This window comes from Kryptolebias marmoratus, linkage group LG12, assembly GCF_001649575.2.
Source record: "Kryptolebias marmoratus isolate JLee-2015 linkage group LG12, ASM164957v2, whole genome shotgun sequence".
NCBI lineage: Eukaryota > Metazoa > Chordata > Actinopteri > Cyprinodontiformes > Rivulidae > Kryptolebias > Kryptolebias marmoratus.
In genome coordinates this window covers 17565539-17592929 of record NC_051441.1, presented here as the reverse complement: position 1 = coordinate 17592929, position 27391 = coordinate 17565539, and the positions used below count along the sequence as shown (strand labels likewise).

Genomic DNA, 27391 nt, shown 5'->3' with positions numbered 1-27391 from the left:
GGGGTCCTAGTCAGAACTTCACGGGCGTGTTTGTTCATGTGGTATATGCACATGCTTCCATTTCACTCTAGTCCGATACATGTCTTACCAGGACTTCTTCCCCCACAGCTTCTCCATGAATTGTCCATGCGAAAAAGACCGTCTCATGATCACGTCAGCGAGATGCGATGTCTTGCGTCTTGTGAAGGACCAGACCTTAACTTTGCCGTGGCTCTGTTTTAATGCCACGGCAACTCGTATACCTAGGCTGGTGATGCTTGGGCATAGTTCCAGGATCGCCTGTAAATAACAGTAGGAGCACTTTGTTCTGAAGGATGGATCTGAGGGAGAAATGTGATTCGCTGGTTTGACCTGCCAGCCTTACAGCAGAGTTGCATTCTGGTCCTCTACTTGAACTAAAGCTGCGCCATTTAGCCTCCAGTTGTTTAATTATTGATATCTTCAGATATCCAAAACTGTCTCCTCTGCCATGATATTTTTTTTAGAACAAATTGTTACTTTGCGAGGGAAATTATCTGTCTCGATGTAAGTGTACTGTGAGTTTTTCTGACTCAGAAGGTTTTAAAAGTGGCTGATAGGCGTGGACCTCCTTCGTCTACCTGCTTATTACAACAGCCCAGCAATCAGGAAGTGACCCTTGATTAGGCATCGCCCTCTTCTTCTCGCTCCTGGCTTTGTGGCCGTGCGCTACGCGGGTGGTTGCGTGCTGAAATTAAGAGGTCCGTCCAGATGGTGACCCAGACGTGCGCCGCGGTTTTAGACCTGGCTTCCTATCAGTTATTCTAGCGGCGCATGCCTGTAAAGTGCACTTCTTAACTTGCAGCTGAGCAGAGCAGCTCCTTTTGTGCGCTCAATTACCACGAACGGTCGAGTCGTAACTCTTGTGAGTTTTTGCTCCTCTCTGCTACTGAAACTGTCTGCCCTGCCGGGCTGAAATGCTTTCCTGTGACTCAGAGCCACCCAGCTGGAAAAAGCATAATGCAGGCTTGGGTGCAAACATGACCACTGTGTTTAAGGACCTTGTGCACCTACCACTCAGATCAGCGCAGAACTGGTTCAAACTCGTGGATATCCGTGTGCGAGGAGTCATCAAAAGCGAGAAGAATTTCCAAAAAAAAGTGTTGGAAGGCTGCCTGGTAGTAATTTGAGACTTTTATTTTGTAATAATCTAAGCTGCTGAAGTACAGGCAGTTTAATGTATGAGCTGTAGAAAAAGTGTTAGGAAACACAAGATGGCTATGTAGTGGCTCGTTAAGGTCACCATGGTAACCACACGCCTGTGTCCGTCACTCCCTGCCAGCATGCTTAATAAGACAGGCAGATAGAAATACAAAATAGAAGATAAGCCTTAAAACAGAAATTCACTGTGTAAAAATAAAGTGTTTCATAGAAAACATTCTTGAATTGGAAAACATGATTCTCACCGAGCTGTAACTCTTGGCAATAAGTTGGAAACAAAACAATTGCAAAAAAATACATTTTTTTGTTTGAAATCTCACCAAGTTGGTACCTACGACGCATTTCCTGGTGTGCAGACGCTGGAAGCCACAGTGTGCCTTAATTATGTCTCAGTTTGTTTGCGAATTAATCCTTTTTTTTTTTTGGTCTCCAATCACAGTTTGGTTTCATGTGTTGCCAAACCCTCGCAAATTCGTCTTGCACTTTCTGACTTGTGGAAACCAAATAGGAGTTCTCGACGCCTGCAACGACGTTGGAGCGAGTCCCTGCGACAAACGCAAAGAAACCGTGAATCCTCGTTAGGGTTTTTAAACGTTTGGGAACTACCTCGTGAGTGGCGTCCGCAGTTCATTCCCAGTCTGAGCCCAGTTTTATACAGGCTTGAACCTATATTTCTGTGTCTGCAGTATTTTATGTAGTAGTTTAAAAGGACTCTTCTCCAGTTTTAAAGAGAAAATGTTTTGCTCAGAAGCAAACAGGGGCTCAGGGAGGAGTGGCAAATTGACATTTGTGGCAAACACAGAAGAAAATTAGTTGAATAGCAATAAGGAATACTATTATTAAACATTTATTAACTGCATCCTAAAGGTCTTTGCAGAGATCAAAAAGTGGCACAACTTTCAGCAAACAAACCTTCAGCTCTGTGCTCATTACTGCTGTGAAAATGGCCATGGTGTTAGCCTACAACTGTCAGTAACATCTCCAGAAATAAGACATAGAAAAATAGAAATTTTAGGAGGTTATCAATGTCTGGTGTGCGTGTGTATATATATATATATATATATATACAGCTAAAGTATTTTAGTGAATTATAGTTAGTGTCTGAAGCAAAGGCACAATTAAAGTCCAGCTGAATCCTCCAGTCACAACAACATGAGTGGTTTAAATATCAAGCTGTTTTTAAAATCAGCAGGAGTCTGCGTGGCTCTGACGGCGTTGCAGATTACAGTTTAAGTCAGCAGCATGCAAAGCTGTAAAGGGCGCCGATTTTTCTTCAAAAAAACGCACGGCACTTGAAGATGAGCGACACACTTCAGCGTTTCCTGTAGCCAAGTCAAACAAACTCGCAAATTCCACACTTGATGTAAAGAAAGGACACCCCACGCACAAAATACTCCCAACCGTCGCCGGGCCTGATTGGCACGCGGTGCCGGCCTCAACGGCTTAAATGATTCGCATTTGCTGAGTGGAGGCTTTCCACAGAGTGTGTCAATTAAATTGCCTGAAACCAGGCAGACTGGAGTGATTTAAGCAGTTGTTGATAGAAATTATTTGAGCAGGGAGGCGTGCCCTGCCTCGCCAAGTCCAGTTTTAATGTGGTATCTTGAATGAAATTCAATTTGCCAGTGAAGTAGCAATTACCAATCTAGCCCCGCGCGATCCAATACCAATTTAGGAAAGCGGCCTTTAATCAAAAGACCAAAATTTAAAAGTCTTTCATTTAAGAACGTCTCTTAAATCCTTATGAGTGTATAATTTCTCAGTGCAGGCAAAAGCGGCACAATAAACATCATCAGCTCAGGAGGTGAGCTGGCTTCAGAAATGTTTATTTTCTGTTTGTTCGTAGCAGATTTACAACAGTAAGAAGATACTGTGTGTCGGTGCTGTTCTGACAGGATAAGAACCCTGAGGAAAAAGTACCGTGCTGTTCTGGTATTATGATGTCAAAATCAAATTTTAAAACTGTATTACACAATCTAATTCGTTTTATTGCGGAACAAAAATGCTCCTTCTATTACCACTCCTGCTAAAATAATCACATATTGCTTTAATACTGATTATTAATGTAGCTCCCTACTTGGAGCCTGACTATCTGATGCTAGCAGGTTAATTATTTGTGTTATTAGCCTCGGTAATGAGCGTGCGCCGGGCTGTTTATTTCACTGTTAGACGTGCTGACTAACTTGGTTTGTTGCAATTGCTTCTGTTGAAACCTTGTTACCAAACAAACAAAAAAAAAAAGCGATAGATGTCGCCCCCCTGGTATCCAAAAAAAATCACCACTGGAAACATTTCCAAGGGGCTGATCTTGTCTTTGGAGTGACGGTGTTATCAGGTAGTTGCCTGAGTGTCCGATAGTCAGTTGAAACAGTGAGTGAAGGTCAGCCGGCACAGAGGACGCCTCGTAGACGCACTGGACGGCATCACCAGTACTTGATGGAGTTTTATAGGGGTCCCATTGTGTCACGAAACTGTGGCGTACAGATGTCACATGGGCCAGATGTTAGCCCATGCGAGGGCACCCAGACACGTTGTGAACAAGACAGCCAAGGGAGGATTGTTGTATTGTACGCAAAGCATTACAGAGTCCCGTGACATCTGCAGCTGCCATCTGGACACAAGTATTGGACTCTTTACTGCAGCTTGTCTCATCCTGCGCTGTGTCCGCCGGACTTCAGCGTCACCGTACCATATGTCAGTGTCAGTGTCTCTGAACCTCCTACGTCGTGTTGAGGACAGTCAGGTCGCCAATCCTCCCCCCAGTCGAACATGTGTGGAGTCCACATCAACCTGCTGAATGTCGTGGAGCAGTTATAACAGCTGTGGGACGACTGGCTGCAGGCCAAGAGCAATATCATGGAAACTTTTAGAGGTTATGAAACTGTGTTTTTGTGGGGTTTTTTTTTTCCATGATATTCCTGGAAGAGGGGCTGCGGTAGCTTGGTGGCCAAATCGTTCGTGCGAGTTTACTTGCTGTGGTGACCCCTGAAGAAGGCAGCAGCCGAAAGAAGAAGAAGAAGATATACCTGTAAGAAATTGGTTCCCATCCATCTGTTTTCTTTACTTGCTTCTCCTGCTCTGTGGGGGGAGCTGGTGTCTACCTCCAGTGGTCACTGGGCAAGAGGCGGGGGACACCCTGGACAGGTCGCAAGTCCGTCACAGGCAGACAACTACTCACAACTAGTAACTATTTAGAGTCACCGATTAGCCAAACATGCCTGTTTTTGGTCTGCCCAAAGAAAACCCCACAGAAAGAATTCAACCAAACAGTAGCTTCAAACCCAGGGTCCTTGTGTTGCGAGGTGACCTTGTTGATCTCTGCTGCAGCCACAGGTTTTCAGTTCACCACAGGGAGAATACCACAGGCCGGTCGCTCAAAGGCGTAGTAATACTCACGGTAATTTAGAGCCTCCAGTCTATTTTCTGGTGCGAAACAGTGAAAACCCAACAGGGCATTAAAGTCCAGGCAGTGAAATACTGCAGCAAGTAATAAAGTCTAGGTCATTCTTGCAGCGAGTGACTAACTGCTGAGAACAAATAACCCCAGTGTCCAGGAAAAATAGAGGGGTGAAGGATGGAAATGTAGCCAACCAGACTCTCTATTTTTCACTTTAATGGCTTTTATTTATTTACAAAAATTGCTTTTTGCAGCCTTAGTCAGCTTCTTTTATTTTAAGACACTCCGAGGTCAGATTAATTTGGCAGTAAACAAAACGCCCATCAGTTAATTGTTCTTTTGTCTTTTTTACTGCTTTTTATTTTCCATCTGATGATGATGATAAAATTGATAATTGATGATGAATGCTCGCACTTATAACTGTAACCAGAGTTGAGTCATTAATCATCCTGCATATCATGCAAGTAGGAAATTTAAAAAAACACACAGCTTGACCCTTCACATTGGATTAAAACCCTACTTAGCTCTCCAAAACCTACATAACCTATTATGGGGCAGGAGTTCATCAAATTTGGAAAACCTCCTCGAGTATGAAGGTGGTCATGACACCACAGCGCTCCTAAGCCAAAATGTTGCTGGGCTGCAACTTTTGGAGTGTTGATTTTTTTAAATAACAGCCTGTTTTTGTGCGAATAATTGTGTTGCCTTCCTCTGCCCATATCATAGTCGCCTCTGCTTGCTTTGTACCCACCAAGTGCCAAGTGTAAAGTTTGGTGGAGGGAGGATCATGGTGTGGGGTTGTTTTTCAGAAGTTGGGCTCAGCCGCTTAGTTCCAGTGAAAAGAAGTCTTAATGCTTCAGCGTACCAAGATATTTTAGGCAATTTCATGCTCCCAACTTTATAGGAACAGTTTGGGGACAGCCCCTTCCTGTGCCAGGATGGCTGCCAGTGCACAAAGCAAGGTCCATAAAGACATGGATGAGTGACTTTGGTGAGGAAGGACCTGACTGACCTGCACAGAGTCCTGACCTCAACCTGACAGAACACCTTTGGGATGAATTAGAGCAGAGACTGAGAAACAGGCCTTCTGTCCAACATGTCTGACCTCACAGATCAGCTTCTGGTAGAATGGTCCAAAACTTCACATAAACACTCCTAGACCTGTGGAAAACCTACACAGAAGAGTTTGAGCTGTTATAGCTGCAAAGGCTGGGCCAATATTATATTAAACTCTATGGATCAAGAATAGGAGGTCACTCAAGTTCATATAAGTATGAAGGGAGGCGAGCGAATACTTTTGGCAATATAGTGTATGCCTGTCTCCAGTAATGAAAAACAATAGTCCCTATGTCAAATGGGTTTGAAAACATTAAATATCATACGTTTTCAGCATTTATTTCCATCCAGCAAACAAGTGAGCTGAGTGTGGACCTTTCCTCTCGATCTACCTGTCCAATTTAAAACGCACCCAAGCCTTTGGGCTGCGTGGCTGCACAGCAGTCCGATACAATCCCGAGGTCGACCTGAAGCCGTACATCAGTGTCTGAGCTCTGTGCGCGTCCATAAAACGCAGCCCGGTCAGAGGGTACGCTGCCGCGCAATAACGGGCCGGAGGGTCAGGAAGAAAAGCCTCCAGCCTCGCTGTTATTTAGAGCCTATTTATAGAGAGGAAGCCACACGAAAGGAAAGGAGACTGTTCATTATTTATTCACACGCTGCATGTCAGCTGAATACACTTCTCTCTCGATCACTCTCTTGGCTCTCGTCCGTCAATAAACACTCGCACAGATGCGTTGTCTCTCCGGGTGCTTTGGGGCTTTTCCCTCCCCTCTGACCCTCGGAGTTACGATCAACGGTTGGTGGGGGGTTCTAAGGCTAAGGAGCGGCTGGTTGCGTGTTCTCGATCACTCCCAGCGCCCGCTCCCTGCGTCTGCGTGTTTCCACGGCTCGTCTGAATTATTCACGTCGGGGCTATTACTAAGATCTGCCTCCACTCATGTCCCTGAAAACCCATCAGGGTGAGACAGGTGGCCACATTTCCTGCGTCGTCCCCCTCCCTGCCCCACCACCACACACACGCTGAAGTGGAGAGTGCCTTCATTCCCTCACGGTGGATTTACACGCAGGGATGAATCACTCGCCGTAACAATTTTTTTGGGGGTGAATTATTGAAAGCCTTTACCGATGGAGCATAGTGCAACCATTAATCAGGCTTCCGTGCTGCAGTGAAGTACTGACGTCCAGGAGTCAACTGTCTGAGATTTACCAGAGACTCGGTAGTTAGTTTGTCTGTGCGTGTTTACATCATTACAAATCATTATAAATTAAAGCCTGGGCATTCCTTGAAGGAATAATAATCACCTTTCTGCCTTTCATGTTGAGGTTTTTTAACTCAAACTGGAAGCGCTCGGAGAGTGCAATCGTGGAGGTAATAATAATCCCACGTGTGTTGAGAAATGTTTTGGTCTAACTTTCAAAACACAAAATGCACAATTTCAAAGCTTATGTTGTGAATGACTCGCACCAAATCTTAAGTCGTTATCTGTAAAGTTGAATGCATTATAACCATTTCTGTGTTTTCTACGTTCGCATGGCTGTAGCAGCCATCTTAAATTGGGTGGACTTCGAAAAAGAAACGGCTGTAGATGTATGTCTAATAAAAATTTACTGAAAGTTTCATTAAGGTTCGTTCGGTGGTTTGTGAGATATTTCGCTAACAGACAAACAGCGTTGACACCGACAGTTAATGCCAAAGTTTTGAGCCGTGACCCTGCATGACGAGTTGCGCTCAGAGCATGTGCTGGGGCTCACTCTTAGCGACTACTTCACCAAATTCCATCTTAACATTTTTTTAGTTGACTGTACTACAGCCATTTTTGCGTTTCATAAGTTAAGTTGGCTGGGGCGGCCATCTTGCTTGGCTCCGACAAACGAGAACGATATCACCCACTGTTCGCCTTTTTTGCCGCGGCTGCAAAAAACCCCAGTTTGTTTCCAAGCGCATCTCTCACTGTGGAAAAACTCAGCACAACGATTGATTTCTTGGTGGATAACAGCATCAGCGTTTGTCACCCGATTACATTTATATTTTATAAGGGAAAAAAAGCAGATAGCGCGAGTCGATAGATGGCATATCAGGATGACTGGTTATTTAGAAACCTCGGTTCTTTGTGTTTATATTTGCCTGTAAGGATTACTTTTTTGGTCTGTTATTGTCTGCTGCCGCAAGGCAAGACGGCAGGCAGTAACGTCTTTGTTTAACTACTGGAGTCAACGTTGTTCGTCTGTTAGCAAAATATCACGTGAACAACTGAATGGATTTTAATGAAACTCAGGAGGTAATCACTGGATGTATGTCTAAAACTGATTACTATTTGGAGTCAGTCTAATTTAAGATGGCCACCACAGATCACAAAGAACAGCAATGGTAAAACGCTAAACTGATCTAAAGACAAAAGACAAACAGGTCTAACCTGATCAGACTCCAACTTTTAACAAACTACCTTCTAGTCACTGCAAATGAGACTAAAGTGACAATAAAATATCTGCTTTAAAGACCTGAAAATGAGTAAATCCTAAGTGATTCCTTCTATAAACTCCTATAAAGTGTGAATGTGTGGGAAATGTGTGTGTGCACATCTAGGTTTTTTAAACTGACTAAAAAAGTGAAAGTTGAACTCTGTGAAAGTGTGCTTAAGTGTGTTTTAGTGTGTTTTAATGTGTTTGTGTATTTAAGTATGTTTTTGTCTGTTTTAGTGTGTTTGTGTGGGTTTAAGTGTGTTTTAGTGTGTTTTAGTGTGTTTAAATGTGTTTTAGTGTGTTTTAATGTGTTTTAGTGTGTTTTAATGTGTTTTAGTGTGTTTTAGTGTGTTTTAGTGTGTTTTAGTGTGTTTTAATGTGTTTAAGTGTGCGCTTGCTCCGTTCACAGAAACTAAAATAGTGGTTGGTTCTGTATGTGTAAAAAAAGAAAACTAAAATTTCACACCCCAAGCTTTTCCTCCTTTCTTCTTTCCTTCCTTCCTTTTTTGTTTGATTTCTTCTTCTTCTTCTTCTCTCTGTTGCCAGCTTGGTTGCATTTTTATCAGATTGAAGCTGGCATATTTTTTTCTGACAGGCAATTTTAAAGATAGCATCTTCATTTCAGCCTGGCTCGTGGCATCTCCTCAGATGGACCCCTGATCTGTCGGGGGTTAGGACGTGGGGGGGACGTGGGGGTCATTTCACAACCCCTAAAAACAATTTCTCGGACCAGCAGCAGCCACGAGCTTTGGCCAGGGGGGACGTGGTATCTAACCGGGATCAATGGGGTGTGCTGAGGTCTTATCTGAACCACATGTTGGGGGTGTTTGTAAGCCGCCCCCTCCCGCCCCGTCTCAGCGGGCCTCGGCGTCCACTCGCTCTTAACACACAGCTGACACCTTGCAGTGTGTTGACTCGACAGAGCCGGGCATGGATTTCAGAGGGGCGATAAGGCCCTGCTGGGCCCTGCACTCGCTGGCCTCGCTTTAGTTTGTTATCTCTGCACGAAGATAGCAGCGGAATCCATTCGCGAGCGTGTGGGAGGAAAACATGCAGAGGAATGCCGGGCTCGACTTCAGTTAAATAAAGAAAGTGTTTTTTGAAGAGTCACATTTCTAAGTCTAACAGGATATTTCCTCTTAAGGTGAACATCTCAGACCCCGCCCCCAATAAAATGGATCACATCAACATTGTGGAGCTCTGCTCTTGGATGTAGAAGTTCTGTTTTGCAGACAGTTTTGTGACATTTCATTACAGAGATTATTTTTTTTTTGTCTAAAAATGTAATTTTTGGGGGGGATTTATATTTCTCGTAGAGATGGAAGACATTAAGTATTATGAAAAAATACCGGAGTAATTATAAGGCTTCGGACAGAACCACTTGGTGTATTTGATGCCTTCATGTGAAGACAAAGTCGACCCCCTCTGATTGTCCCTGTATAATTACCACCCGGGGAGGAGGAGGAGGAGGAGGAGGAGGAGGACGTAACGAGGGGAAAACTTGAAGGGAATGAGGAAATAGATTTGTCATTGTGTGTGCCTGATGACGCCCCTTGCAGCAGGAAGATTGGGTTTCAGTCTCGAGCTCAGTCTTTGAGGAGCTCCAATGTTTTTCAGAAGAATAGGCTCTGGGTTTGAGATGGCGGTGAACTACAGATGACTCTTCCGTTTTTTCCTCAGACACACACTCTCTCTCTCTCTCCTCCCTTAGAAACTCTAACCTTTCTTTCAGCTCCGTCACTGAGTGGAGGTTCTGGTCGAGCTGCCAGCCTGGGAACCAGTACGGTACCAGGAGATCTGGGGAATAGTAAACAGACCGAAGAGAAATAGCTCAAAGAGTGCATTTCCCTTTCAGCCAGGTCAGGCCGACCAGCATAAAAAAAAAGCTTATTAGAGGTTATATGAGGACTTTATGCCGTCTCAGGTATCTGGCTTTTTTATACCAGTCTATTGTTGGACTCAGAGCATGTGGGCAAAGAGATTCTAATGATCTAAACACTGAAAAATGTGTTTTTAAGAGATTTTCTCCACTTAAAAAGGTGTGAAACGGAGTTGATGCTGAATGTAATTAAAGGCTCAGCGTTGCCAGAGTTTTAAACTGAGATGATCTCATGTTGAGAAATCGTTTTGGCCAAATCTCGAAAGTAACCTTGACTGCATTTTGTCAAACCTCAGGTGATCTGTTGGCGCTCAGAGTACGTCTTGTGAACGAGTCTCAGCTGCTAACATATCAAATTTCTTGGCTGAATATCGGTAAAAACGACCGAGCTTGACTAAGCTAAGGTTGACTCGCTGTACCATCCAACTTCAATTGGACTGAAGGTAATCAGTTGTTCCTGGGAAATCTCATTAAAATCCAGGGGGTTCATAAGATATTTTGCTAACATACAGGATTGACTCCTATAAAAGTCAGGACTCCTTGGAGAAAAAGACAAAAGTATTCCGCTAGGCTAGGCTAATGGCTAGCCAAACATTTCATATTGTTTCTCAGGCTTAAACCGTAAAACAACTTTTTCTCAATTATGTCATACCGGTGTGAAAGACCGCTACATTAGCTAATATTAAACCTCTACACTTTCGCATGCCGTCGTCTTGTTCTCAACCGAACAATGTCATTGTTTCGCCACAAACGTACGTGTGTGGAGAAAAGAGCGGGTAAATGAAGCGTCAGGACACCAGCATTTACACAAGAAGCGTCTAGCAAAAGTGTACGGGTTTAATATCAGCCAATGTGGCGTTCTTTCACACAAGCATGTCGTTTTTTTGAGAAAGAGCTGTTTTTAAAGGCCTGAACAATGACATAAATCGGGCCCTCGTTAGCCTAGCCTTGACGATAGATTTCTGCTTTTTTCGCCACACTCTGTGCTCTTTTGATCGATGTCCCGACTGATAAGGTGCTAACTATTGATAACTATTAGACGGATCCCTTAAAAAATTACCAGACGCAGACGATCCTTTTGATGCCGAACTTTTAAGCAGAGTTTGTAGCGTACGGCTGAGTTAGAGTTAACTGATGGGCGACAAAGTCACCCTGCAGCTAGAAACAAAAAGCTGTTTAGAAGGATGGTTCGATAAATTACAGCTTGCAAATATCAGATTGGACAGATATTCCACGGAATAAGGTTTTTCATCTATTGATATTTATGACAGGTAAATTTGTTTCCCATTTGATCTACATGACCTGCGTCTGACAGATGGTTGAGTTGAATGTGGTGGAAAAGTCACTGGTTTTAATGGGATGTCATTGTGTTTCAGGGCTGTGTTTGATAGAAACCGCTCTTTAAAAGTGCGACACGTTCTGGTGTCCTTGACACGCAGAGGCGTCCCTCCCTGCGTACAGTTTGCCGTCCCTGCTCATTTGCTTTGTGACCTTTTGAGTCTTTCACTGATCCCAGGCAGTCTTTTTTTTTTTTTGTTCCTCTCCTTTTCTTTTATCTTCATCCAAGGCTAGCCTCCTCTCTCTGGTAGGTGAATGGATAAAAGAGTAAAGACAGGGGGCCACTTGGGGGGCTGTGTTATGTAAGGTCGGTGCTTTCTCCCTCTTTTGAACGTGAAGTTCCTGCAAAACCGAAAGCATCGCACGCTGAATCTCACCTAAGACGACCGCTATTATTCAGGGTGTTGTGTTTGATGTTTCGCTTTGTTCATTTGTTTGCTGCAGGGTCCCAGCGGGGCCGAGGAGGCGCTGCGTCCCGACCCGATCCAGTCCCAGCAGCCCAGGGTCCAGCACAGTTTCGTCCAGGAGCATTTCCAGGCTCAGTACAAGTGAGTTTGCACCGTGAACGCCCCGGAGTCACGTCCGCTCGAAGCTGTTTTCTGCAACGGCGACGGAGGAAAAAAGAAAAAAAACAAAACAAAACATGGCTGTGCGTCTTGAGGCTGCACAGTGGTTTCCTGGGAAGCCTCCAACCATCGTGCGACGATGCGATGGCGTAACGCCTCCCGCGGCTCCTTATTGTCCAGGAACAGAGAGAGCCCATCAAGCTTTGATTTTTTTTTTCCCTCTTTTTGAAGCCTTGTATTGAACAGTTCAGATCTGGGCGTCTTTTATTGCACCAAAACCAAAAATACTAGCAGTGGCAATGCGTGTTGCATCCTATTTATGTTCCAAATCAGCGCATGCCGTGCCTGTTTACTGCACCATAGCACTGTTAAATGTCAGGTTACCCTGCAACAGAAAAGTCCTCGGCGACTGAGGACCGGCAGTCCAAGCTCACAGCGTGGGGAAATGAATGAACTAAAGCACACCTGTGCCTGGGAACGCCTTGGGATCCCCCCGGAGGAGCTGGGGAGAGGGAAGTCTGGGCCTCTCTGCTTATGCTGCTACCTCCACGACCCGACCCCGGATGAAGATATATATATATTTATTTAAAATATCCTCGTGAGCCTAGTATTTGGGCTGGTCTTGTCCCGTCTTGTGAGAGAAGTGTCTCCTCACACCCCTACTAACGAATGATGATGGCGAGTTAAACATTTCATATTTCGCAGCATGGGTTTGTCTGCTTCAGATAAGATCCGTTTGAACCGGTCTGTTTGGGTGTGATTGAGTCGTGAGCTGACGTCGGTAGCACTGTGCGGTTGTGCTGTCAGTTTGCTACACATCCACCTAGAAGTGTTGACTTAGAGCAGGAAAATGATCTGTATTTTCAATGTGCACGTGCATGCGGAGTGTGTGTGTTGGGTTCGGCTGTTTGCCAGCGATGCACTCACAGCTGTAATTATCAAGCAGACCAGAGCAGTATTTCTGAAACTCCTCTGATTCTCTAACCTTGGTGGCTCCTGGGGGAAAACAGAACTCTCTGACGTACAAGAACCTCTCCGGAGCGCCCACTTTTGTGCTCAAATAACTGTCCAGTGGTCGAGTATTTTCCGCGTTTCTAATTGCCTTTTAATTCCGTCAGAATTGGCCGGGAGATATTCTCCTCTAAATGGTTCTCTTTTCCTTCTGCTGAAGAACCCAAAAGCTCGTACAGGCCAGATGTCGAAGTCGTTTTGGGGGTGAAAAGGCAGCTACTATGACTAGTAATATATTTTTCCATTTTAATTTATGGGTGCCTTTCAAAAACCCTCAATCCGCCGTACAATAAAAGATACTTTAACTACAACAGTGCAGTTAATAACGGGGAAATAACCGAGCAGATTGGACAGAAGATAGGATAGTTTGAACAGATGAGGGGTTTAAATGGAGGAAAAGATTCAGTAGTTTGGACGGGCAGTGGAAGAGAGCACGGCTGAAGGCTCTCAGGACCTCTGTGGGTAAGTCGAAGATATGCGTCCTGTGACGTTTTCAGTCATCAGATGTTTTAAGAAGTGCTAGCCTCCCCATATTGAACGGCGAGCGTCTCCTCCTTCCGTCTGCCGATGCCTTTGGAAGCTGACAGCTCCGCGCGAACGCATCTGTTTGAGCGCGCCGCCTAATTGCCACCCTCGCCGTCAGCCGTTTCAGCCGTGACACGCTGGGTGTGTCGGCGCAGGAAGAGGCACAATTAGCGGCGTAAGCTGCTCCTTCGCTCCCGCTCCGGTTCGGGTCCCCAGGTCGTGGGGGGCCGGACAGAATCAGAGGAAACCTGAGAGAGGAAAAGCTTCCGTTCATGTGTTTAGAACGCAGAAATCGCAGATAAAGAGCTTCAGTCGGAGCGTTAAGGTGAAAACAAACACTGGGAGTCACTGGGGCTTGATTGTCAGCCAAAGGTGAAACAGGGATTGTGTTTTTGCCCTTGTGTGTGTGTGTGTGTGTGTGTGTGTGTGTGTTAAAATGGCCGCCACAGCTAAGCGACCTCATCTTGGTCCGTTTTGCATACATTGAGCTAAAATTGGGTGTGGCGGTAGCTGAAAGTCATTCCCAGCACATAAACCTGAGCTCACTACCTAATCACACAGGGTCCGTTTTTCTTTTTTCTTTAAAACTTTGCCTTTCACTTTTGGAGTCCACTGTGTCTGTCTGTTAGCGAAATATTTCTCGAACCGGTGGACGGATTGTTATGAAATGTTCAGAAACTCTTCGGTGGATGTACGTGTGCGCTTGATTAACATTTGGAGTCAGTCCAGTTGAAGATGGTCGCCACAGCCAGCTGACCTTAGGAAACACAAAAATGGCTGTAAGTCACTTAATTTTACACATGTCGACCTAAAATTTGGTGTGGTTGGAGCTGAGTATTGCCAACAACTCATACTTCGAGCTCTACACAGTGAGCAAGATCTTTGCTTAAAACCTTTGCATTAACTGTTGGCATAAATCTTGTCTGTCTGTTAGCAAAATATGTCATGAACAGCTGGACTGATTTTATTGACACTCCCAGAAAGTAATCACTGGATGTACGCCTACAGCTGATTGACTTTTGGAGTCGACCCAGTTCAAGATGGCTGCCGTAGCTAAGACTAGCTGACACTAGGCAACCCAAAAATGGCTGTAACTCAGACAGTTTTGCAGATGGGCGATATGCATTCGTTTGGAAAGTGCGAGGCCTTTGATTTGGGTTATTTCCTAACTTGTGTCCCCATTTTCCCCCGAAGGAAGTGGCTCCTGAGGCTCCACCGCTGCCTGGGCGAAAGCGTGTCAGATGTGATAAAACATGCAGAGTTGACGGGCTGGACGAGGGTTCTTGTAATAGCCCAGTTTGTCAGAGCCATTAGACATGCTCAGACAAGTTAAATCACCATCCACAACGGGGGGGTCATCACTGGATCAGACTGATCAAAATGCTTTTTTTTGGTTTGTTTTCAAGCTTCATTTGATGAGAGAATTATTGCCGTTATCGCCTGTTTGCCTTCGGCGGCAGGCGACGGTGTTTTTGCCTGTCTGTGAGCAGGTGTGTGTCGTGTTAGCAAAATATTTCATGGTTCAATAGCCAACAGACTTTAATGAAACCCTTAAAAAGTAATAATTAGATGTATCTCTACGATTGACTGACTTGAGCAATCAACCGCATACAAGATGGCTGCCACAGCTAAGCCACATTAACAAACACAAAAAAGGCTATATCCCAGTCATTTTTTACAAATACTGTGCTAAAATCTCGTGTGGTAGTAGCCGAGAGTCGTGCTCAACTTATACTATGAGCACGAACAGATCACATGAGGTCTGTTTTCAAAACCCTGCCTTTAACTATTGAAGTCGACTCTGTCTGTTAGCAAAATATCTCATGAACCATTAAATTGATTTTAGTGAAACTTTCAGGAAGTAATCACCGGATGTACGTCTACAACTGATTAACTTTTGGAGTCAACCCATTTTAAGATGGCCGCCACAGCTAATTAACCATAGCCGACACAAAAATAGTTCTAACTCAGTCATTTTTACAGATACTGAGCTGAAATTTGATGTGGTAGTAGCTGAGAGTCATTCAAAACACACACTCTGAGCACTAATACGTTTCGCAGTATCTCGTGAGGTCACACGTAACGGCATTTAAAGAGTTGACCAAAACAGCTACAACTTTGTTACTTTTAGCAGAAGATGATCTTAGTTTAAAAGTCTGGCATGAAAGGCGGCGGGCGATATTCCTTCCGTGGTCGCTGTTGTGCCGAAGCTCCTTTGGTCAAATAAAACAAATTTTAAGCTAGATGATTTTTAAAAAATCGAGATCATTTATTATGCGAGTGACTCGCCTCTGCTTGGAAACTGAACACGGTGATGTGTAGCTGTCTGTCAAACAGCGTTAACCGCGTTGAAGCCAAGCGACTGTCAGCCGAGCGGTTCAGGTGACGGGAGCGCTGCAGCTCGCTTTACTCTGACGCCTCCTCCTCCCCGAGTTTGTCTTTTTCTCTTCTTCACATCACTGAGTGGTGCTGCAGCGGTCATAGGCAGACTCTATCTAAAGGCCCGGTTTGCAGGGTTGGACTGAACTGTTGTGTTGGATCCACACAACAAATGTTCATGTCGTTTGAAGTGGGGTTTTGGTGGAAAGGTTATGAGCAGTTAACATCTTACCTGTTGTAGATATCTGTTTGAGTTCAATTATTGCCCACCATCAACGGCGAAAGGGAAATATAAGGAATTTGCCCGAGTCTGTTAGCTTGTCTGCCATGTTAGCAAAATGTATCACGATGGTGGATGCATACCAATGGAGTTAACCCAATTCAAGATGGCTGCCACAGCCAACTGACCTTGGGAAGCACAAAAAATGGCTTCAACTCGGCCAGTTTTACAGATACTGAGCTCAAATATTGGGCTGGTGGTAGCTGAGAGTTACTCACAGCCTATATGACACGTGTTAACGCGATCTCACAAAAATCGCGTGATCACACGTGTCGCGCGAACGCCAAGCCTTTAATTCTGTTCATGACGCAGCCCAGATTCAAGTGGTTTGCTGCCACTTGCTGTAGTATGAAATTGGTAGCGATGTAAAGGTTCTTAAAACAACATTTGCACAAACCAGCATAAAATGTTTGTGATCAGAGTTGTGTTAGGATAGCATCAATCTACTTTCGTGTAGGGCTAGCAGTTCGCAAGAATTCAACTTTATTTCTCTGAGCTGTAGTTGTTCAAAGAACTATCTGCAGCAGGTAAGACATTAAATGTTCAAACCCTTCCCACGGATCTGAACTGTCGTTTTAAGGTGGTAAACAACCGGACTTCAGGGCTCCTTCACATATTTTTCTTCATATCCAAGAACTCTCTTTAATTTTTCTCCTTTTCTGGAAAGGAAACGAGTTGGATGAAGACACGCGGTGAGTACAAACGGGCTCTGTGTCAGGAGCAGTTCAAAGCTGCGCCCTGCGAAGCGTCCAGCCCCCAGTCTCTTCAGCATGACTGCGTCTCACATACGTGCCGCTCAGCCTTCGCACGCTTCCTCCATTAGCGCATCGCCGGAGCCTCACCTTCTCCTTCGCTCCGTCCCCCCCTCCACCCCCCTTTTTGTGAGGGTTTCAGAGCGGCGCGGGGCACATCTATGTTTCAGTGGAGTCGGTTAGTGCGATTTGTATGCATGGGGCGCAGCTCCCCTCGCTGTTTCCTGGCGAAAATAAGACATCCGTAGGGCAGCCATTCTACTCTGCCAAGAGGGAGAGATCCACTAAGAGCCGTGTCAGCTGGGCTTGCTTGAATAGAGCTTTATTTCACTCCCCCATCTGCTCCCCCACTAAGCCTGTCAGGTGCCCTCCTGTAGGGGAGAAACGCATTTTGAACAATTGATCCAGGGCTTAACTTCCCCGTGGTAAAACTCGGCGTAAAAGGTCAAGAAGGTTCACAATGCAGGTTTCTGACTGAGCCAAAATAAAAAGACAAGAAGGAGGGGGTGTTATTTAATGTGTGATCAGGAGTCATGAGGAAATTTGTTCTTTAAAATAAAAAAAAGCTGAGAAACGGGAATATAGTGACATTGTGTTAATGTACCCTTTCCAGCTTCAGTGTAAACCCGTCACGGATTTATTGTTTTACGTGATCTAAGTTGTTGTTTTAAGAGGAGGCGGTGGCCTAATGTGCACCCTGAATCAAAGTGTACAGAAGTATTGGCAGCTTTGCAACCTAGACAAAGCTGACCTCTTGAAATTATTCATGAGTTCAAAGATTTAAAGTGCTCACAGAGAGCTGGCGAGCGAATGTAAAGAAACAAAACAAAACAAAACAAAAAAGGCCGATTGCAAAGACTGATCAAGACTCACTTTTTTAAGAAGACATCACATCCAGTCGGATCCTTATCAAGATGGAGGCGAGGACTGGGATCATTTGGGATTAACTGGAACGTGACTGTTGGCAGTTTTTAAAGGATACTTCTGTCAGGATGTGATTCGGGGATAAATCATCAGCATTCAAGAGGAAAATGATCTTTTTTTTTTTTTTTTTTTTTGCAGGGCAATGTTTCAGTTTCTTAAAGTAAGGAAAGACTTAAATAAATATATAACGAGCAGCAGCTTCGTGCAGAACGGAGCCATACGGCAGCAGGTCGACTCACAGCTGGCTGATCAGCGTTGGGTCAAAGTTCATGTGCCAAGCTGACCCCACATGTGGACGCAGGCGGTTCGTGGACGCACGTGTTGCGGTCTGGTATCTTCTTGCAGACAGCTTGTATGGAGGTGCTGTGTTAGGAGGGGTAAGACATCCAGCTGCCGTAACGCTGTACAGTCGGCACCAGAGGCCTGATTGATTCCAGGAGCAAACGTCACGGGGGTTCTGTGATGCTTGGCGCTCGATACGACCCGAGTACCACCTGGAGTGGTCTGTGTCAGGCAGCCGGAGTGATTACATGTACCTGCTGCTTCCAGCGCTGAGCCACTGTAACGAGTCTGTCTCTGCTGACCTTCACTCACTGCTCTGACTGAGTGTTAGACGCTCTGGAAACTACCTGATAACACCGCCGCTCCACTCACGCCCTCTGCTGCCTGTCGAAGACACACCAGGTCCTTGCAAACCGATTAATTTCCACACCCATCACTGGTCTGACCAAATCCAAATCAGGCCATTCCTTCTGGGCACTTAGCTTTTTTTCTTTTTATTCATCATTAAGTGTTTTCTAACTCCTCTCCTCATCTGAACAACATTCTTAAGAGCATTCGTCATTATAACTAAACTTCAGCATGAGAGGGGGGACAATAAACTTCCCTGAGCAGCATTTGGAGGCTGTGGTTGCTGCTTCAGCAAAAGTTGATTACAAATACATCAGGAAACTGACAAGTTTTTAGCATTTGATCGGGGAAAAAAATGGGACTGTTTCAGTTCTTTAGGGGTTTTCCTCTTTTTGTAACAGATCTTCACTAAAACGAACGATTTCATTCATTAAACATTGGTGTTCAGCACTGAAAATCACTTTAAATGGACTTTTAAGCAGTTTATTTGTCCAATAATGACTGCGACTGTGTATAAAGCAGCCCACGCAGTATATTCTCAGTGTGTTCGTAACGGTGTCAAAAACCTGCTTTCTCCTTTTGCGCGCCTCCGGTCTTAAAACACACTGACACGGTGTGTTTTATAGCTGCTGGGCTTTGCTCCCCTCGAGTCTTATTATCTATTTATGAACAGGACGGTGGGCTTTCAGATTTATACCAACCATGACGACGGTGCAAGGAATGAAAAGTGAAACCCAGAGTAAATGCATCGCACCCCGCTGATTCCATCCCAGTTACTAATTACTGCGCTTGGAGAAAACTTGAAAACTGAGCCCTACTCTGTCAAATCTAACGTATTGTTTCGACTCCAATAACCCGAGGGGCAGGGCTGCTTTAGTTTTTCAGTATAGAGAAAAAAGCATAATTATTCTTTACTTCTTGTTGTCTTGATTAAAGCCCCTCGTTGTGTGAACCCTTTGTGTTCATTTGGCTGATTAAAATTTGACAATTGGTTGAATTCCTTCGGATAATTGTTTCAACTTTTAAATCTTGATTAAACTGGTACATTGTGTAAACGTTTTGTTTGATTAGGAATGAAGCCCTGGCTACCGCAGTCTGGATTTTTAGGAAAAAGTTGTGGTGCAACTGCAAATTGCAAAAGTTACCGGGGGGGAACCAAATATTTCAGCCGTCTGAAATAATCGGTTCCCCCTCTAAAACACAGGACAAAAATAATTTACCAACAACTCCTTAACTGTGTTTATTCCTCTGTATTATATTATTAGCACATTTAATTCCTAAAAGAATTATGTTTTTTTTTTGTTTTTTTAATGAGAAATATTTGCCCCAACAATTCTGTTAATAGATAAGTCATTATTTATTTTAATTATAAATTGTTTTTGTCCACACATTGTCTATATTGTCCATAACAGAGTCTGTCTGTCTATTACACAAGCAAAACAGTGGGTTAACTTTGCCAAAACAAGTTGTTTGACCTTTCACGGTCTCCGTAGTTCCCTTGCAGCGCGAGCACAGCGCGGCGGTTACGAGCGTTGAACATGAACGCGCGCTTTTTGCCGCGGCACGGAGACGCAGGGGAACCGTATCTGATGGGGGAACGCGGCTCGACGTAACAGCAACTCGAGCCCATTGCTGCCCCCTATATGTCAGGAGGACAAATAACACCTTTTCTGTTCAAATTGCCAACCCACCACAGTGGCGTGTGTGTTGATCAAATTCACCCGCAAACAGTTTCTCCAAGCTGAGGTCGTTCAAGAAGCTATCTACTACAGGTAAGATATTAACGGTTATTCTTTCCAAAGAAACCCAGCAGGAAGTATCACTTTTAACTCCCTGAAAAGAACTGCCGAAACCACTTGCCTCAGATCAACAAAACCCACAAGAACTGCGATGAGTGACCCTCCAAAATGAAGCTGACAAACGTTACTAATCGAGTTAGAAACAAAACTTCATTGTAACATTTTTTTTTTTTCTTTTCCACTCGAGATGTCTTCAGATACGCCGAGCGGCTCGGGAGGAAGTGCTTCCTTTGTTTGAATGTGAACTGAAGTGTTTGAGTTGTCAGTAACTCAAACTCAAAAAAAAAATAGAGCTGTATAAACGCGATCCATTATTTCATTTTCGAACAAAAACTTCACTAAGAATGTGTGAAAACTGATGGAATAATGTGGTAAACAAAACAAACATTTCATTTTCTGACAGCGTGGATTTTCCAGCCGGTTTGGAAACTAAACCTCTCAGCATCCCGGGTGGCTTTCATTATGCTCGTAAAAAGCCGAATAAATTGTTTGCAAACGTGGATCAAGTGAATATGGAAAACATCCACTGAGGCCGGCGGATTTAACCTGGAAGAGCAGCTCCGGCAGTAACTTTCTACCCAGGGCTTCTCAGACTAAATTACTGGAGGCTTTTTTCTGATTTGTTCTGAGAATTAGCTTCTTGGAATAAGTTATTTCATTGGAAAGGGTTATTTCCAGTGAGATGTATTATTGGAATTTAAAAAAGGGGGAAAAAAAAACGTCTTTCAGTGAAAAGTGGAAGAATGGGCCTCTCTCAATCACTGTGAGGGAAGAACAATCATCACTGCAGAAAGGTCTGTACTTCACTCCGAAAGTGACGCAACGAGATGGAAACCTCATCTGCTGGTTTGTCGTTACGACACCATCCATCCCAGGGGGTCTGCTTGTGCTAATTCCACCCCCCATGCCCCATCCGTCGCCTCGCTCGTTTTTCACCAGTTGCATCACTCCTCCTCCTTCCCGTACTCGCAAATCAGATCAAGGCACCTGAATGGGAGGCTGTGTTCGCTTTCACTCTGTTATTCCCGTGTGCCGTGAGATTAAAGTGTCACCGCTCCCGCCTGACTCGGTCGGTGGGGTTAGTTTGGATGTTTGGATTTTTTTTTGCTCGCACTAATCTGGCTGTTTCCCTTTCTTTCCTCAGATCTTCGCTGACGTGCCCGCACTGCCTGAAGCAGAGCAACACCTTCGACCCGTTCCTCTGCATCTCCCTGCCCATTCCTCTTCGTCAGACCAGGTGAGCTCGGCCGAAAAGGGCGCTCAACAAGTACACACAGGTGATCTTAAAAGGGGGGAAATGGAAAGTGTTTACATAACATAAATAAAAATAAAGTCATAAAAGGTGCTTGAATTCAGAGTCTCTCACTTAAAAAATGTTTTCACTAATTTCAAATTAATAATAATAAAAGATAAAAAAAACTACTAGGGTCTCTTCTGCATTTTCTGTGATCACTTAGAATAGCAAATACAGACAGTTTGGGGGTGAAATGGTTCAGTTTGTTGAAATAATTGTGTAAATTGACCCAAAACTCCAACAGCTGAGTCTTTCTTCAGCTTCCTGAAGGACAAGAAAGTTGGATGGATGTGATTAATTTACCTCCTGGTGAAAATTACAACCTAAAGTCTGCAGACTGACTGAGGAGTTACGTTCTGAAGAGGACCACCTGAAATACAAACCTTCAAGAGAAGAATCACGGCCTGTCGGACCGGCACCTGAAGCTCCTTGAAGACTGTGTGACATCTTTGTAAAGCTTAGGGGGTTCCTCTTGTGAAATGTGGGGCTTGAGTTCCCGACAGCATCACTCCAGACCAAAAACCAAACATGTTTTTAAACTGGTACTCTTGTTAACAGAACTTGCTTCTTCTTCTGCTTCCATTTTCCCTGATAAACACTGACAGTAACCTCCTCAGTGTCCTACAGCGGTCTGCCCCAGCTGGCCCCGCCTCCTTCTACGTCACCAACCAAGGAGGTGACTCCTTAAATTTGAGATTTTGAGACAAAAACTCTAAAAACAAGTCATTAACGTTTTAAATCAGAGAAACGGACCACTGGAGTGTTTTATGATAGAGTTTAACTAAAAGAACAACATGAAAACTCATTTACCAACTTTATTTCATTTACCAACTTTAGGTTTCCACGACTTCGATGTAATGCCTGATACTTCTCTGTTACTTTCAAAATACCAGAAAATTACTGACCAGTAAAAATACTCGAATCGTTATCACATCAGTTCATCCTTTCAGGCCAATCACAGGCTAAGATGAGGACCCCGCTACGACGTCAAAAATCAGCTTTGGACGGTCTTTGCAGGGTCTTGGCAAGGTAATGAGTGTGAAGGTCCACTCTTTGGCGGTCTGAGACTTTTGAAGTAAAATTACTGCTCTCCGCCAAATTATAACAACTGCTGGAGACATCTAATCCTCAGTAAATGCAGCTCCATGCCAGGACGTCCTTCATTTGCCTTTAGGTCACAAAGCAGGAAACATTTGTCCGTCTGCCACAGCAAGACTGACGTTTTCCATCCATCCATCCATCCATCCATCCATCCATCCATCCATCCATCCAGGAATCTTTATTTGTCTAGTTTTGGTCAGATGGTTCTGAAACACTTTGTTTTAAAGGAAAGTTCTGCAGGTTGTGACGAGGTCATGGAAACAAGCTCCCGCAGATGTGGTACCCATGACGACAGAGGGTGCTAGCACGGCTCGATTGTTTAGCTGCATCTTCTGACAGTCGTGCCAGGACTGGGTGAGAGTATGGTGAGGGCACAGGACGAATACCTTGGGGATGTGGGAAATAGCAGAAAAAAAAAAACTATTTGGTGAGAACTAAGAGCACAGCAGCGTCATGATTTCCATGTTTGTTGCAGTCCAGCCCCAACCTAATGGGTCGTGTAGGTTGTAGAGTGTAGCAGGCTCGTCATCCAGTCTGAAGGAGCTCTGTTTCTGCTTCAGGATTAAGTCGTGGGCAAAAAATAGGCACATTATGAAACAGTGAATTGTTTCTTTTCACAAAATAAGGAGGATGCAAGTAGAAAAACGAGCCGGACAACTCCCACCTTTGTTTCTTGCTGTTGGAACACAAACCTGTGCAGAGCTGGCATCAGAAAGGAGAAGCCGGTGGAAACCCCTCTCTGCACCGAGGAACAATGTCTCATTCAAGGTTATACGCCGCTACACCCACCTAGCCTCCATGTCAGGTTAGGTTCGGCCTGCTCAGGAAATCCTGACATTTTTATACAGGGGGGCACCATTCATCTACTGTTTTGTACTTACAACTTTTATTTTTTTTTCCCAAACACACACAAAAACCTACACAAAACCAGTTTTTTTCTTGTTAAAAAAAAATAAATCTGAATTTCATTGAAAGACCGACAACAGGCTCGAAGCGCTCGTCTTCGCTCTTCTCCCGTAATCCTGGCGGTGTTGAAAATAAACGGCGTGTTTTCCTGCAGATCGTCTCTTCTCGTGTTCTGTCCCGTGGAGCTGAGCTGTTTGTGTTTCAGGGTGAGGAATAGATGAGCTCCTGCTGAGACAGCTGTTATGAGCTGTAATGAGCTAAATGAGCTCCCATCTACGTGCACACACACACACACAGTGACACTGAAGTTAATAGAGCCTGCACACCTGCATCAGGCACAAAAAACTTCCATTTACAAACAAAATTAAAGCAGTATTCCTTTAGGAATGGGTATAGGGCTTCAGGGCTCAGACTATGTGTTGGGGGTGACTCTCGGCTACAACCACACCAAATTCTGGCCAAAGATCTGTAAAAATAGCCAAGTTATAGCTATTTTTGTGTTCGGTTTATGAGCTATTTCTGATGCACACATCCAGTTATAAAACAGCTTGCCTTTCGAGCAGGCAGAGATAATAATTCAAACTCAAATCAACACCCGTGGTCACACTCTCTGACTCGTCCTCGAACCTGCTTGTCCTGCTCAAAAGCACAGAGGTCTTCGTATCGACTGGGGTCCCTCCTGCTCGCCGCCACACCAGTAATCATCGGTCACCGCTAGGCCGTATCCGGCTCGCGAGCTCGTGCCATCTGGGCCCCCAAAGCGTTAACTTATTAATAAATGAAGCCCAATCAAATGCGGTAATCAGCGCAGCTCAGGAAGCGTTAACGACGTCAGTGCGTGGTTCAGTGAGAGCGCTCATTCACAGTCGGGCTCATATTGCAGCGGCTACGTCCGTCATGCGACTGCGTGGCTGATGTTCTGATGCCGAGCTCAAAACGCAGTCTCAAATTGTTGAATGAAGTCGTTTATGTTGTCAGCTGCCGATGACGCGGTAAACCTGGATGGCTCTGACAGGCCGCCCAACGATTCGTGGTCGCACCGTCTTCGTTTTAAACGCAAACGCCTCCCACGCCGTGCGACATCACGTCTAGATGCGTCAGACTGGTACAGAATAAACACCCACTAAGAGAGAGAGAGAGAGATCCTGAGTTCCACATAAACCTTATTCTTCCCAATCCCATCTAAATCCAGACATCTGTTCTGTGACAGGGTTAAGACATCTGCTAAACTTTGACTTTTTAGACCAAAGGTAGTCAGAGCTTAGATGTAAAAAAAAAAAAAAAGAAGCCGAACGCAGACGACTGGCAGACGGAGCGCAAAATAAACTTTAAATCTTCACAAAAACAAAAGGCCGTAAAGGCAGGGTGAACAAAGAGAGCTATAATTAACCAGAAACTCAAACAAAGGAAACCGAGGCTGAGCGCAGAGGAACGCAGGGAAACAGAACTGATGTGATGACAACAAAGCGGCAGATCGGAACGGGAACCTCGTGAGTTTGTGCTCTAAAACGGCAAACTCAGATCCACTGCAGGCTGATTAGAAGCTGTGATACAGAACAACAAGAAGTGAACTTAACCGAGAGAAAACTCTTCCAAAAAATGTGGTCATTTCATTCATTTTTAGGCACTAATAACATGAACACAGAAACCAGACAGAGTAAACACTCCCTGACACTGGTGTCGTCTGACTCAACTCACAAATTAGCCCTTTTTTATTTAATTTGACATTTTTCTAATTAGTATTTATCACAATGTTTTACACTTTTTTTCGTATTTAACATTAATGTACAGTGATTTAAAGGTAAAGCCACTCAGCAAAAACTTCACGATCCAAAAAGAAAAAGGAGAAAACTGTTTAGCAACTTTGAAAAACAGAAGATATTATAAAATAGGGCACCTATATTTCTTAGAAGCGTAGCTAATAAAAGGCTGGGCCCTCACGATCTGGACATTGATCAAATTTTGTCTGGATCAACTTTAGCCAGTTAGCTAAACCTGGAGTAGGAACCAGCCATCCTGCCTCTAGAGGACGTTCAGCCGGTTTATGTTTATCTCCATCGTGTCTTTGTTAGTGAGAATTTCCCACTGGGATCAGCAAAGTGATTGTCACATGCTTGTCCACAGGCCGTACGAATTGTCAGGAGGACAAATCAAATCTGTCTCTCCGTCGTTTGCCAAACAGCGACTGAATCGGAGGTTGAAACCAACTGCAGCGACTGTAGCCTGGCTTTCAAGAGGTCAAAGTTTGTGCTTGTGAATGTGTTTAGTTGCAGGGGTTTTAGTAGGCAATGTGGAGGAAGTTCTGAAACAATGAGGTGGTCTCAAGAATTTAACTAAGTCAAAGCTGTCTTTTATGGTGGTTTATTACGTAGACTCTGTATGGACACATGGTTCATACAGAGTGATGAAGTTGTGACCATTTTAATGACAAAGACAGCCTGCGATCAGCACACAGTGACCCTCATAACCCAATCAGCTTCCAGACGGGCTCATGGACGACGGATTGTTACATAATTTCATGTAAGCAGAATGTACTATCATCCTGGCTTTGACATCTCCAAATCCACTTGTACAAATATCCTTCTGATAACATAACGATATAATATAGAAATCAGGAAGTCGGTTCGCGGCCACATGGTTGCGATCCGTTTGTTTTCTCCCACACCTCTCATCGTCCACGAGACACTCGGATCAGAACTCCCAGGAAGCTCCTCCCTCCTCCTGCAGCGTTAAAACGGGTTTCTTCCCACCGGGTTCTCAGCTCTCCTGTCCTCGTACAGATTTGTGCTTCCCTTACTGCGTCCAGACGTGTTTATTAAACAAACAGAGACAGTACATGACGTTTGGCATTTGCAAATATGACGGTGTCCAGTAACGAGCGAATGAAGGGGACGTGTCCCTTCGCTGCCTGGCCGAGACGTACTTCCTCCCGGCCACCACGCCCCACAACAACATCTGACCAATCACACAACACTTGGCACAAACCCGTGTGAGAAAAGGTTCGGCCCGGGCCTTGTGTCACAAAGGGGCGGTCGAATCTGCCACGAGAACAAAAACGACTCCATGACTGAGAGCCGACTTCGTGACTTCTCGTGGAGGATGGAAAGGCCTTAAATCTGTCCCACAGAAAAGCAAACATTCTTTTCAGTGTACAGTATCGATGCCTCACAGTTCCTTCTAAATGTCCTCCCAAAGTATCTGGTAGCTTCACGATGCAGTTCGTTTGTCTTGGGTGGTTTTTCGCTGGAAAGCCAGCTTTGGCGTGTTCCCCTCCCTGACGACTCATACAGACAGCTGCCGAGCTCGAGATATTCACTTCTCTTGTTTTTTAGTGAAAATGGCAGGAGGAGAAGAGCTAACTCAAATGAAAGTTTGCTCTCCAACACGGATCAGGGGATCCTCTGACGCACGGTGACCGGACTGATCATATCACCTCTAAAGCTCTCCAACTATCATTTGTGAACTGAGAAAAATAAATCTTTTTAGTCCTGCTGGCATTTTGTGATGTCATCTATTAACAACCAGGATATACAGGGTTAACTTGTGAGCTTTGGAGCGGCACATCCTTGGATTTTATTAGTTTAGAAAATAATAAGACCTACTGTAGCTGTTTTCCCCTGATTTAAGCCTTTGTACCATCAAGGAAGAACAATCCTTTGATCTCGTTGTCAGAATAAAGCAAATGTATGTATTTCCTGTAAGGGAGCCGCATAAACACGAACATCCGCTTGGCAGATCTTTTTAGGATGGCGTGCGCTTTTAACCGCGCGTGTATTTTTCCTGTTGTGCTCCTCCTCATTTAAATAAGTCGTAAGAGTTCAGCCGACGTCGTTTCTAATTTAGGAAATTGTTTTTCAAGAGCTTCTCTCTGACAGCGTGCCACACTGAGAGTCCTCCTTCCCCACCCCCCCA

The 27391-nt window shown here is 44.6% G+C and overlaps 1 protein-coding gene across 2 annotated transcripts in view; it reads left to right on the top strand.

Moving 5' to 3' along the window:
- The window catches only part of usp43b (ubiquitin specific peptidase 43b), an 83016-nt gene that overhangs the window by 16932 nt on the left and 38693 nt on the right, over positions 1-27391 (top strand). For both annotated transcript variants that reach the window (XM_017416765.3, XM_037978798.1), the window contains exons 3-4: positions 11757-11860; positions 21323-21415. In XM_017416765.3, coding sequence (XP_017272254.1) covers positions 11757-11860; positions 21323-21415 — 197 coding nt within the window. The remainder of the gene's footprint in view (positions 1-11756; positions 11861-21322; positions 21416-27391) is intronic.